The sequence below is a fragment of the Anomalospiza imberbis genome, chromosome 2, assembly GCF_031753505.1.
Source record: "Anomalospiza imberbis isolate Cuckoo-Finch-1a 21T00152 chromosome 2, ASM3175350v1, whole genome shotgun sequence".
NCBI classification, from domain to species: Eukaryota; Metazoa; Chordata; class Aves; order Passeriformes; family Viduidae; genus Anomalospiza; species Anomalospiza imberbis.
Genome location: NC_089682.1, coordinates 60,075,487 through 60,089,895, shown reverse-complemented (window position 1 = coordinate 60,089,895; position 14,409 = coordinate 60,075,487). Strand labels below are relative to the sequence as shown.

At 39.3% G+C, this 14,409-nt stretch overlaps 1 protein-coding gene across 7 annotated transcripts in view; it reads left to right on the top strand.

Moving 5' to 3' along the window:
* The window catches only part of ZMYM2 (zinc finger MYM-type containing 2), a 69,333-nt gene extending 59,227 nt beyond the window's left edge, over positions 1 to 10,106 (top strand). For all 7 annotated transcript variants that reach the window (XM_068181332.1, XM_068181328.1, XM_068181331.1 and 4 more), the window contains 4 exons: positions 2,354 to 2,468; positions 3,598 to 3,849; positions 4,234 to 4,354; positions 8,651 to 10,106. In XM_068181332.1, coding sequence (XP_068037433.1) covers positions 2,354 to 2,468; positions 3,598 to 3,849; positions 4,234 to 4,354; positions 8,651 to 8,843 — 681 coding nt within the window. In that variant the 3' untranslated portion in view covers positions 8,844 to 10,106. The remainder of the gene's footprint in view (positions 1 to 2,353; positions 2,469 to 3,597; positions 3,850 to 4,233; positions 4,355 to 8,650) is intronic.
* The last annotated feature ends 4,303 nt before the right edge of the window (positions 10,107 to 14,409 follow it).

Below are 14,409 nucleotides of genomic sequence, written 5' to 3'. Positions count from 1 at the left end.
AGTAAATTGTCTGCTACTTCATAAAAGGTATTGGCTTTGTTGAACTTGAAAGGGGCTCAGAGAAGATTAAATTATGCCATTTAAGGACAGAGTTGGGCCAAAGATCATTAATATTTTGCTATCTTAGAGTAAATTTCTCTTCTAAGGAAGAGAAAGTAGGAACCATTGGCTAGTAAAAAAGTACATTCCCCTTCCACCAGCATTACTGCGCTCATTGTGGCTAAATACACACTCAGTTTGGAGCTTTTCGTCATGGATAGAATGTGGTTTGAGCCCAGGAGTCTTCAAGTCCTAAGTTGGTAGTTTTGTTTTTTAAGTTTGTAAACCAGCTTTTTCCTAAAAGAAGCACTGTAAAATCTGTTCAAGGAAACCAGTCCCTGAGTGAGATGGTGCAGTTTCTTAGTTCAGGTTCATCTGGAACTGAATTTTTTCTGCTTTCAGACAGAAGTGGTTCAGTAATGGTTTTGATAACTTTAAAGCAGTGATCCTGAAGGGTATCAGAAATAAAGGCTGCTGCATGGTCAGGCAGGCATCTAGTGGAGAGGGTTCATCTAGAGCAAGGTGTTAGCCTGCAGTGCTCCTTTGTTCCATCATGGCCTTCATTCTTTGTCCCTAATTGGGATTATTGGGATTTGGTTTGGGTTTTTTTCCTTGCTTTCTGTATGTCTGGTAATGGGTTTGTTTGGGCAGGCTGATAGAGTTTGGCAGATGTTTGTCTGAAGGTCAGACAAACAAAATCGCTGTGGACAGTGATTCAGCCTGTTGTCCTCCACCGTGGGGTTCAGAGGCACATCCAGTTCCTTTCCATGCACTGCAGTTACAGGGGGGAATGCCCTGTGCTCATCCTGCCCCTGTAGGGTTTGTAGAGGAGCAGAGCAAGGTGGTTTGGGAATGAAGGTTTGCAGGTTTGGGTGGTAGGTTGGAGTCTGCCCTGCTGCACAACGTCATCCTTCTATAGACTCTGCGGTGCTCCAGGGAGCTTCAGGCTTCTACTGGGGATGCCAGAGTTTAGTCAACACTTACTCTGAAACAGGAAGAAGTATTTTTAGTTGAGTTCTCATAGGCTTGTGTATAGATTGGTTTTGAACCAGTTTTCAGTCTTCATTTTCACTGCCAGCATTCAGTGTGAGTGTTTAATGCAAACCAGAGAAAAATACGTGATGGAAAAATGTGCCAGGGAATGGAAGGGTGAGCACCATGAAGCTTACAATGAGTTGTATTATCTGGCTTAGAATTGCTTTAAAAAATCAAAACTGGTGTATGTAGAAAGAAGCATATGTGGGGGAATATTGTGCTTTGAGGAATTACTTAAAGTTATTGTATAAAATAGTCATCTAAATGAAAATGTTGTTGAAAACCTGCAGGAAGTGTATTCATTCATTTGCCCTTATAAAATTAGGTGCAAAGATAAGGAGGCCAGGATGTACTGGACCCTGATCACCTGTAAGTGTTGTGGTTAATGTGATTTCAAGCATGGGTACAGAAATAGGTGCCATTTCCAGAAGCAAATGCATTTTTGTCTGTCACTTTTATTGTATTCACTAACAGGCATGTTCTTGCAAAGATAACACTGAAGTGGAAAATTTAAGAAGGCAATACTCCCTTTCTTAGAAATGTCTCCAGAGAGGATAATATCAAATAGTAGTCCTCAGCCATTAATTCTTGGTAAAGGTTCAAAAGAATTTCTGTCTGTAAGGTCAAGAGGGGTAAGATAATTAGATTGCAGAATAGGCCAGTGTCTTGCACCCTCCTATCATTTTTCCTGTATTGCAGTAAATTATTACCACAAATATATGGGTGGCTTTTTTTCTCCCACTTTTGTATTGAAGATGGTTTTGTCAGTGTCTGGAGTTCACATTTAAAAGGGCAGACTCTTGCTAAATGTGGGTTGGTTTTGGTTTTTTTTTGTTTTTGTTTTTGTTTTGTTTTTTTTTTGTTTTGTTTTGTTTTGTTTTTTTTTTTTCTTTTTTTTTGTTTTGTTTTTTTTTTTTCTTTTTTTTTGTTTTGTTTTTTTTTTTGAAGGCCTAGGTGGAGGAAAAGATAAATTGGTTGTTTGTGGTTTGGCGTTTTCTTCAATGACTCCCCATTCACTGATACAATGTTGCACACAGGAAATCTTAGAGAAAAATGTTAGTTATAATGAAACTATTATTCATATCCAGTTAAAAATTTGCAACATACAATTATATTGGAAGCGTTACCTGTTAGATATTGGAAAAGTGGCATAGCTTTATTTTTAGATACTGCTTTTCAGTACAGCGCTTGCACAGTTATGAAAAAAAAAAAGAACCCTGTAGCACAGGAGTTGTTCTAATGTGGAATTGTAAATACTGTGTCTCTCTCTTTTCTGTAGTATTTATACAGGAGTAATCGGAAAGACAACATATTTATCGATCCAGTCTACCAGACGTTTGAACAGGAGTTAAATAAAATCCTTCGAAGTTGGCAACCAAGCGTACTTCCAGATGGTAATTTTCTTTTTGGTTGTGTATGTTTTTCATCTCTTAAAAGTTATGTATTCCTAAGCAGATATAGATATAGATATAGATATAGATATAGATAGATATGTTATGCATTGCAATAGCAGTTGATGAAGAATTATAGACATGTCTTCTAAGATTTAATTTAAAACTGTACCTGGTTTTATTTGTCTTGTTTCTGGGTAATCCCTGCTACAAAAGTAGTTTTAGCCACTGACTGTTAAAATTGACTATCCATCTTTAGGAGAGAAAGTTAAAAAATGCTCTTTGACCTGTAGTTTTTACCTGAGCTGAACTTATTTTTTTGCCCAGATGGTAGGCAAGACATTTTGCCCAAGATGGTAGAAGACATTTTTTCACCCAGATGGTAGCAGGCAGGCAGGCACTGCACTATATGTAGGTAGGGCTAACAAGGGATGTATTCTAGAATTTCTCACCTGGATTAGGAGGACTCTTTGCTGGGAGTCTTCTGCTTAGAAGGATCATAAGTTCATGGAGAAAGCAAATTTTTCCCAACAGAACAATGTTGCTGAATTGCAGAATCGGCTGTTCTTCCATCTTTTTTCACAATCCTCACTTGAGTGAAGGCTTGGCCTTGCCAGATTCTTTCGTCTTTTCTCAATATTGGCTTCTCTCAGTACAGCCCAGAGAGCCTCTGTGTTGGGCCCTTCCTGCATCCTCTTATGGTTCAGGAATGCTTTCCAAGTGAGATATTTATTAGTAAGAAGAAAGAAGAAGGTACAATGTTTGGAGGCCTTAACCTGAGCAGAATAAAATGAACTCAAAAATATGCCTTTTGTGATGGAATTTAGGTTCCTCCATTGAACATTAATTTCTATGAAATAGCATGAGAGAGCTGCATGTGAGAAATGCTGTTGTAACTAAACAGAAATGTGTTCTCTCTGAAATTGCCTGTACTGAGATTTCCCATTGACTGTCTCAGTGAGTGTCTTTAATAGATGGGTTTGGGGAGTGTGAACATGGAAATAGATAACTTTATCAGCATCTTCTCTCATGATCATTTTGTTGTTTTACACAGTAAAAAACACTTGATTTTTTTTTGTACCTTGACAATTGCTAATCCATTGTATTTTCTCTACTATGCTTTTTTTCCAAGGATCAATATTCTCTCGAGTTGAAGAAGATTACCTTTGGAGGATTAAACAGCTGGGATCACATTCACCTGTTGCTCTTTTGAATACTCTGTTCTACTTTAACACTAAATATTTTGGCCTGAAAACAGTGGAGCAGCATTTAAGACTTTCTTTTGGCACTGTTTTTAGACAGTGGAAGAAAAATCCTCTAACAATGGAAAGCAAAGCTTGTCTTCGATATCAAGTGTCTTCTCTGTGCAGAGCTGATAATGAAGGTACTATGCCAGTTCAAAGTTAGTATTGCAGGAGCATCCACATGGCACTGCTGAGGGACATCTGGGAGCCTGGCCAGGAGCCAGAGCTCTGCCTTTGCATACAAAGTCTAGCAGCTCTCAGCTCCCAGAACTCTAATTAGAGTGTGTGGTCCATGGAGACTGCAAGGTCTCTGAGTTAATTTGAGCCCCCTGGTCTCCATGTGAAATGCTGTGACTTTGCTTTTCTTTTGGCTGTGGGTGGCATTTCCAGTTTCCAGTTTGCAGATTTGCACAGTTGTGGTGACCGCCTTGTGGTACTTGGTGGGCTACTTATGGGGAATTTTACTGAAAAATGTAAAATAACTTCAAGTTATAGTTTAGATGTTGTTGATTTTCTTCTTAAAGATAAAATTGCTACTGGAAAAAGGAAACATGAAGATGACGTTCCAGTATTTGAACAAATTGAAAACACATCCGATCCAGCTAGATGCCCTGTGAAAATGTTTGAGTGCTATCTGTCTAAAAGGTAAGTGTGATACAGGGTAATACAGACAGGATCTAGAGTAAACCGTGTCCAGAAAGGAACTGTTTGATGCAACATGAGATGTGCTCAAGCAAAGGGAATGGATTGAAATCTTCTGAAAAATACCTAAATTAAAGTATTGAAATCTCCAATTCTGTATCTGGACAAGATGTGCATAAAGTGTGGGAGCAGTGGAGTACTTCAGTGTTAATTGTCAAGGGCCCCGTCTGGGAATAACAATACAACTCGATTTTCTTACCTGGGAATACCAAGTATCTCTGCAGAGAATTGCCAGCAAGGGATCTGGTGGGTTTAGCTACTGAGGGTTTTGTTTGTGAGGTCTCCATCTCTTCACTTAGAATTGGGTTAAGACAACAGATTTGCTTTATTATAAGCTATCAGACATCTGAAATGTAGATGCTTTTGAGGTACCCAGTGTTGGAAGCATGTTTAAAATATTTTGTAGTAGGAAAATAACTACTGGCATTAACCCAGTATTTAGATCTAGCTTGTTTTCCATCCAATCTCCACAATTAATTGTGCAGAAAGGAAGGAAGCAGAATTTATTACATTTTTTAAAAAAGCTTAGGCAACTCTTAAAAATTAATTTACTAGCTTAGTGGTTTGGAAGCTTGAAAACAAGGTTTCTTGGAAAGTACTTTTCCTTAACTGTAACAGCCACTCAAGTGACTGATTTTAATGTTCTGTGTAGCTCTAAGGGAAATGAGGGCAAGTGATACCAAAGAAATAAAATCACCTGGTATATACAAGACAATAAATCAAGTATGAGACTCAGTGTGTGTTAGGAAACGGCCTCGTGGTCTGAAAGGTGAAGGAGGAGCTCACACACAGCATCAGCAGAAGTACAAGCATGTGATGTTATAGAGAGAAACAAGTAAAGAGCAGCTTGTGGTCTGTTAATGCAACCACCTGCTTTTCAAAAACTCAGTCGATCCTGGTTGTTGCAGGGGGGTTTTGCCTTCACTTTCTCTGCTTTCATGATTTGGAGAGGATTTGTCATTAAAAAGTTGAAGTTGGATTTTTGGACTAAGTTACACAGTCACTGTGGGAGAGACCACATAATTTTTTTTTTCTTTAGGAGGAACATCTCAACTTTGGGGAAAAGAATGCTCTTAAACCCATTTGGAGCATCAGTTATGATGTGGTTTCAAGCCATGCTGTCTTGCAGATGTTGGTCACCATTGTTAACTAAAGCAGCAAGACTGTTTCTCCCAGTTCTGCTTCTTAATTTTGTTGAAATAATTTTAATGGAATACTTTACACCGTAAAAACTATTGTAAAATTTTAGGTTATGCCAGCTGTTTGAAATATACTTGGCAACCAGTGGACTGCTGTAGCTGAAATTTCAGGATGCTTTCATTCGCAGCTATGGAACATTGTATTATTGTCTCATTATAGTCTCAAACTGCACGTGGAGGGTTAGGTTGGACATTAGGGAGAAATTTCTCCAGAGGAAGGATAATTAGACATTGGAATGAGCTCCCCATGGAGGTGGTGGAGTAACCATCCCTTGAGGTGTTTAAGGAAAGACTGGATGTGGCACTCAGTGCCACACTCTGGTTGACATGGAGGTGTTGGGCCACAGATTGGACTTGAAGATCCCGGAAGTCTTTTCCAACCCAATTGATTATGTGATTCTGTGATTGTGTGTTCCTATAAAAATACTGTTGTTTCAGTCAAGTAGGAAGGAGGTTAAAATATTTAAATTCTTAGACTATTTTAAACAACCATATTATATTTCTTATCTGACTCTTGATCTGATTTACATGAGAGCAAAACAATTTGACAATCACCCCAGCAGGTGAAGAGCAACACCTGAAATCTTATCAACCAATTTGGGAAGGTGAGCTGGTAAAAATACTTATTTTTACTGAAGAAACATGAAATAGAGTTGACTCCTGAAGTCTGCAGTATTTGCGAAGGAGGGAGTTTGAGTGATCACTTGCTCATCCAGAACTGAAAATTCTTTTCTGAGACTTGCCTAAATGGATCAATTGCTAGGATTTCCTGAAAGGAGTCTTCTCTAGTGTCTTAAAGGATGTTTCTGAGCTACATGTAATTCCATAATATAGCAGCTAAGGAATTAAGGGATTAAGATTTATAACAACCAACCTTTTAAATGAAACAGTGTCGCTGTAAAGCAGGACGGGAACAAAAATGACTCCAAATCAAAGGCAAAGAGAATGAACTGCGATTTATTTCAAATGCACCGCTCTATTTATAGAGAACATCGTGCAGACTAATTTCATTGGTCCTAGAGTAAAAACATCTCACACCATTGGTGTACAATGAGTGACGCACGGTGGCAGAACATATCTATAAACAATGTGAACAACAAGAGAGATTAGAGAATTATTTACATTCTTTCCCAACAGTCTCCCAGGCTCTTGCCTGGTTAGAAAACCTTCTCTTTTTCTCTCTGACTGAACTGAGAATATCCACAAAACAGGAGGAGGAGGGATTTTAGCTGCTTACATTTCTCTGCATCTCAGAACTACCATCCTTGGCTTTTTAAGGGAACCCCAGGCTTTACATTCAGAGGTAGCCACATCAGCCAACAATTTTGTAAGCAATTATTGATGTAATTGGTGTAATTAGTGTTGGACCTTGTCTTGGTTTGACATGGAAGTGATTTTTTTTTCAGGAAGTTGGGTCAAACCAATCAGTGGTCAAGTTTGGATATTGGCACCTGAAGTGACCACTGAAGATAGGGATACGCCTCTGAGAACACAAAGGGTTAAAAGCAGGAACTCCCAAGAGCTCGCTCTCTTTGGTTCTGGTCAGGGTGCTGTGCAGATCTCCCCTGCCCAGCCATGGGGCTGGGTGGGGGAGGGGGAGCCATGAGGCCTGGTCGAGGTGAGCTGAGGGGTAGAAGGACTGGAACCGAGCCAGCTCCTGTGGACAGAAGGGTGGAGAGAAGCAGAGATGTCTTTGTCATTCCCCCCCAGAGGGAAGAGACAGAGAGTCAGGACGGCACCTGTAACTTTGCCGGCGTGGAGGAGAAAGAGGGGGGGGAAGGTGCCCAGCCTTGGCCTTGGGAATCGGCTGCTGGGCAGAGATATCAGCCGTCCAGGGAATCTGAACTTTTAACCCTTTCCCAGGAAATGAAGGCTTTGTAAAATATTACTCCTCCTTGATTTGAAGTAGAAGAGAGACAGTCTGGGATCCGAGATGATGGAAGAAGAAATTCTCGAGTTGGAAGGAGATGATGGAGTGGCTTGTGGCTGGACTTGTCTTGTTAGCCATAGACTGAACCAAATTCTCCTAACAGAAGCTGCACTTAGGGGGGTGCGTTGGTGTGCCAGGAGACCTGTTTCAGTGATTACCAGCAGAGGAGTAGAGAGAACAGAGGAGAGTTGGAGAAGGTGTGGAGAAGCCCTCTATCTTCAAGGAAGAAGAAGAGGAGAAGAGGACCTCTGTTCTTGGACCCTCAGCCCCAGGGGAAAATGGGGGGGACTGTAGTCCCAAAATGAGAAACTGAACTGTTGTCTCTTTTGGTCCATGGCAAAGTATCCTTAAAGGAGCCCTATGAGCAGTCTGTCCATGCACGGTGGTGAGAGCACTGTGACATGGAAAGGAGAGTGTCACCATGGCAGATTTTCTCCGGGCGGTTGCCATGTGTGACATGGAAACACAAGGGTGGCAATTGTGTTTCCTGGGGAGTCTGTGGCACAGGAGAGACTTCTGTCTCCCTTGAAAGACTGAGTATTTGAATATCTGAAGGGTAGCAACTTGATCAGGATCCTGGGTGGTGTCTCACTGTTGAGTTTGTTTAGAAATTAGGTGGGAGGAGGAGGGGTGTTTTGGAAAGTCTTCATCCAGGATTTAGTGTTCGTAGTTTTTATAGTAGAAGTAGTTTAATAAAGTTCTTTCCTTTGTTACTAAGTTTGGGCCTGCTCTGCTCTGTTCCTGATCACATCTCACAGCAATTATTTAAAAGGGTACATTTTCATGGAGGTGCTGGCATCGTGCCAGTGTCAAACCATGACAGACCTACTTTGCAAATCATGGAAAGTACTTTCTGGTTTAGCAAGACCTGGATCTGCAGGTTTTTGAAGAGTCTGTGATCTCTTGCATGTTTGCTGAGTCCCAGGCATGGCTCCTTCTATCAATAAGACTACATTTCTCCACATTATTCTTATCATTTTGGTTGGTTTGGGGTTTTTTTGGTGTCTTGCCTGGGTGCAGTTAGAATTTGTGCAAGATTTTGGAGCTGCTAATGTACTGTTTTGTCCTGTGAGGCTGTGTTTCTAACCCCCTGTGTTTTCCTCCTGGTAGCCCACAGAATCTGAACCAGAGGACAGACATGTTCTATCTGCAGCCAGAGTGCTCCGTGTCGGCAGAGAGCCCCATCTGGTACACTGCCACTTCACTGGACCGCAACACTTTGGAAAATATGCTCGTACGGGTTCTTTTAGTAAAAGATATTTATGATAAAGACAATTATGAACTGGATGAAGACATAGATTAAAACAAACTTCCAAAAACTGTCAAGACAACAAACAGCATTAGATATAGTCATGCTGCTAGACCTTTACTATGGAAAACATTTCAAGTTTACCCTTTGTTTCATGAGTTTTGTAGCAGTGTGTACCCTCACCCGGGTATTACCATGTAAATAGTTTGTGAGTGAAAGTCTCCATTATTCTGCATAGTGGTTTTAGGATACATAACAAACACACTTCAGATTCTTTTTTTATTATTTATTTGATTAGGTATGTTTGTAACTTTTTACATTGCAAAATATGAATGAGAATGTGCCATGTGTAATTTTTTTTCCCCTTGTAGTAAGATACATCCATGTTGCACAACTCTGCTGTTGGAAGCTCCCTTGGAGGAGGCTCTTTTAATGGCTTCTTAAACCAGATGGTTGTGTATGGGTAGCACTACTAAAGTTTAGAACTTGCTGTGTCTTTCAGAATTTTTAAATGAATTGTAAACTAATAGGTTTTTTACTTTTTAGTTACTGAAGCCTTATAAGGTTATGTAGAGAGATTCCATCTTATGTACCAAAAATGGACAAAAGAGAATGCTGTCAATATTGGTGTACTGTAATGTGAATCTATTCTGGTGAAAACACTTTTTTGTTGCCCTTATTAAAACCTTAGTGTCCTTTCATTATTTGTGACTCTCTCTCAATTGCCCCTACAAATAAAATATATATGTAAAAGTAAGTGAATATAAGCTTAGAGCATGTGGTCATCAAGACATGTATTTTGTAAAAAGGAAAATTGAAACCAAAAGTCCCTCAAAAAAAAAAAAAAAGAAAAATGAAAAAAAAAGAGATGTCTGATGACAATGCTTTATTATCCTTTTTTTCATCTTTACTTTTCCCATCATAAATGCCAGTACCTCATATTAATGTAAATTTGTCCTTTGTAGCCTTATAGAAAGGGGTTATATGCCACATTACTTGGAGTAATATGGTATGCTAAATTTTTAACTTGTTTGTCCTTGCATTGCTGTATTTAAATACAGTCAATACTTGACTATGGATGGAAAGACTCTTTTAACTAATGCCTCCATTCAAAAGCCATATGAGATGTGAAGTTGCAACAAGTTGAAAGATAATTTTTCTTGAAGAAAATCCTTTCATTTGCTCTCTATCCTTTCCTTGTTCTTTCTTTAATTAAGTAGTCTGATTTCCAGATACATGTTTAACTGCTTCAGTTTTGTTACTTGCTCTTATTTAACTAATACAAACAATATGGTGGTTCAAGCAGTGGTTTTGCTGTTGTACTGAAAAAAATGTAGTAGAGTATTCTACTGTAGAGAACTCATAAGCTTAAGTCTCTCCTAGATGGCATTAATTATCTGTTGAGAGGAATCATCTACTAAAGGAGAAACTTTCTATGTATATATATTACCACCTGAGGATTTATTTCTTGCAAGGGCTGCATGGCTTTTTCATTTTCCTTAGCTTAAAATAATGCACATAAGGATGCATCTTTCTATATAGATAAATAAAGCTTCAGTTGCTTTGTTTTGTTAAACAAGTTTATTTAAATTTCTGCTATTCTGTGTGTCTGTGAGTATGTATTAATTTTAGATATACCACTATTTCAAATGGAGATGGAAATGTACATATTTAATTTTTCATTTCTTTCTGGTGGCATTACCCTTCCTATGAAATCAAGAAATGCAACACAGCACCAGTGAGTAGATCACAAACAGCTTCAGTGCACTTTTCCCTTTGTGAGTGAATACTTAAGAACTTAGTTCATTAACCCTTGTTTTTCTCAAACAGCAGCCATAGAATGTCCATGATACATAAAAGGGATGAAATCAGGAACTGTAGTCATTGTTTTGTTCTGGTCTCTCCAGCTTTTTTAATGCCTGACTTGACCGTAAATTAAATTGACATATGGAAATCATTAATAATTACCTGTGTTAAATGAAATTTGAAATATTTCATTTGAACATAACTTTTAAGTGTTTTGATAAATAGCAGTAAGGATCACTTGCAGCCCCTTCTCTATAGTTCAGACTTGGAGGACTTCAGCAGAGGTTTCAGTTGCTCCCTGATTATAACTGTTTCATGACAAACACACTTTTGTAAAACTGCAAACCTTTAATGTGAAGCTGAAAGTTAAGTATATGTGTTAAGTGTTTTGTCTTCAGCAAGAGTTTTAAATTCTTGTTCTCAAAATCAGATTACAGCTATTTCTTAAATAGTACGGTCAGTCTTTAGTATGGCATGTTGAACAATCTCTAGGCATTTTCAGCACCAGGAGGAAATAATCAGTGCTTCTTAAATTTTATCAGAAACCACATTATTGTTGTAAATTCCTTCCATTTTCTACCCAAGATTCATCTGCCATCAGTAAAAATGTCCAAGTTGGGTTTTGAAATAGACATTTTTACATAAAGATCCACGTTGGAAATGTAAAGATGGTTGTTAAGAAAATAACTTTTATCCAGAAGATGGAGCTATTCCATCATCAGCAATAATGTTTTTTGAGTGGTTCATGTGTTCAGATTGAACATTGTAAACTGCAGAGATATTGCAGTCAAGTCTGCATCATGGTTCCATGTATGCATTTTATTCCTAAATTTGAATGGTCATGAGAAATGCAATAAAATACCTTAGTTCTGAAAAAATAAAGATATGCAATTTTATAGTAATTAGGAGTTCAGGGCAAATCCTTTTTTTATTTTTCCTTTGGCAGAACTGTCAGCAGCTGGAGTAGAATAAGGTTGATGTCAAGGAATTATATGCTGTGCAGGACAAAACATGATGTTCTGTTCTACACAGGCACACAGCCTTCAGGTGGTGATGTGTCTTAGAAAACTGCCCTCACTTTCCTCCTTAAGTGGGTGTGAAGTGGCACCCTGGCTATTGAGGGCATCCCTGTGAGCTCTGGCAGAGTTTACCTGAGAAATGCAGTGTGGGGACTACACCCCTCTGTCCACACACAGCCCTGCACTCCAGTCCTGGCAGGGTTTCCTTAACTTCTCCAGTTGTGCCAACATGTAACAGCTCTGCATCTCCTTGCTGTCAGATCAAATTTTGAACAACTCCCAGGTGAAGTAGTGGCCTTAAGACACTGAGAAAGTTAGACAGCAGCAGTAAGAAAATCACATAGAAAATATAGTTCAGTGTGAGAAACAATGAAAAATTCATGGAATTTTCACAAAATAAATTTACATGGTTAGTCATCTTTTTTATCTGTGACTGTGTTCAGTCAATGAGAATCATGCAGCTTTTTGTAATTAGGGACTTAAGCATAAATTACAAGTTGATTTTTTATTGAACAAAAGATTGTGGTTGTGAAATAATTTCAGTGTGTACAATATTAATTACCTTTAAAGTAGTCACAGTGGGACTCTACAGTGCAGCAAAATTTGTTTTCTTAGTATCTGTGACTCTGTCCCATGAGAGGCTGTGTAAATAGGTGGGGAAAACAGGAGAGGTGGTCCATAAACCTTGCAGTCCCACAAGCAAGGTGGTGTGTGAGATGGAAGAAAAAAAGGCATGAGTAGTGGTAGAAAAACCTATCCCATACTAATTTTTGCTGACCTTTTTTATTATATAGGAGGGTTTTTTTCTGTTCTACTTTCCCATTTTGTCTGTTACGGATAGGAACGGCAGTTAAATATTTTAATTTCCATTTTTTAAACATCTCTTGAGTTATTTGCACTCTTCAGTTCATTGCACTCATGCTGTGCATTATATAATACACGTTATGTGCAGGACTGAGTATGTGGCAGAGTAAATGAAGTGGAAGTTTAAATTACTGAGATGTAAGAGGGTGTTTGGCCATCATAGGTGAAATGAGTCTCTGGATTATAATGCCAAAGGTTAATGATGTTTTGGAAGCATTGAATTTGAAGTGTTGAAACCCAAAAGCTTCAGCACACAAGCCACAGCGCTTGGGACCAGCATGTGATGGGGCCTGTGCTTTGAAACTCAGGCTGGTGTTTGTGTCTGTGATACAGGGAAACAGGACAGAAAAGGGTCACCGTGTCCACTTTGAACAACTACCAGAGTTTAAAAGTCGCAGGTTTAAGATCTACTTTTTGATGAGGCCTTCTGAGCTTCTGACACCTGTTACAACTTCCTGCATAGCCTGGCTCAAAGCTTTTAGGCCAGCAGTTGCTGCATGCATGGTGGATGTGGAGAAGAGGTATGTATTTCAAAGGGTTTAGTCTGGCGAGTTTTATTTTCAGGAAATTGGTGTGTTGGTGTTTCCAAATACATATATCTGGAAAATTGTTTCCTCACCCAAGAACTGGTTATCTTTATGGAATAAAGCTATTGACACAGCAGTCATGCATGACACATTTGCAAGTGCATAATTTGAGTAGGGAAGGATGCAGGTAACTCTGTATTATGTGCCAGGTATGGTGAGGTATTGCAGCACTTCTACAGATTGTTTCATGACATGTTTTTCTATCTCCACTGTGCTTTCCCCCCCCACCACCATCCCCCCTTTCCTTTATTTGTGGTTGGTTTGGTTTGGTTTTGTTTTGTTTTGCTTGATGTGTGAAATGAAAGAAGAAAATCTCTGAAGATAACAGAGTTCTTGGAAAAATCCTTCAAGGACACCATCAGCCATTTCCTCTGTTGCTGGCAGGAGTATGTGAGAGGTGGCTACTGGCAAGGAGCCATAGAATAGCCCTAATTTATCATAGCTAGGAAAAGTTACAGCATGAGTGCCCAGTTTCTGCTGATCCTATCATGAAGCATGATTTTTCCTGGGCAAACCAGTGTCAGTGCCAGTCCTGGAAACACTTCTGAGCAGAGCAATTTCTGCAGATACTCACAAAAAGCAAATAGAGAAAGAAAATTAGAAGGTCAAGCTCAACTTTGATTTCTTACTCAACTACTTTTTCAAATTCCAGCAATCTGAGTATGAATGAGGTGTAAACATGATCTGAGTTCTGCTTTCCCTGAAATGTGGCATTTCCTGGAGAGGTGGCATGTGGCACTTGGTGAGGGCCATTTCTGGCTGTCACCTTGCCTTGGAGCAGGGGACAATGTCAAGGCAGCAGCGAAGCTGCTGTTTACCTTCCTGACGTGAGAGCTGAAAGCTTCCTAGAATTGTTCCCCAGGTTTAAATCTTTACTTGGCCCAAATTACTGGGAGTTTGAAGAAGTACAGATACTGAAAAAGTGTCCCTCTGTCACTGGGTGCCTACAGCTGTGCGGGAGATGAAAGCTTTGGAAGGCAAAGCCCATGAATGCCAAGCAGGAGAGGCAGTAGGTTGGACTTGAGAGGTCTGGAAAGAGCAAAACCTAGCATTAAACCAGCTTCTTCTTTGAGTTATGCCTGTTCCTGGGTTTCAATTTGTATATTTTAAAAAAAATTAAATTTTGTTTTGGTGGCTAGGTCTTTCCCCAAGCAGGAGCAGGCTGCTTTGGTTTCTCTCAGAACTCCTCAAGGATGGGTCTTCTGCCCAGTACAGGGAGAGTTGGGGTTATTAGCATCTTCTTCCTTTCTTTATGTATTTGTTGATTTATTTATTGAAATAATTGTTCCTGGTTCACAGTCACAGAAGAGGGAAGTGTTCAAAGCATTAGTGGGTTGTGTCATG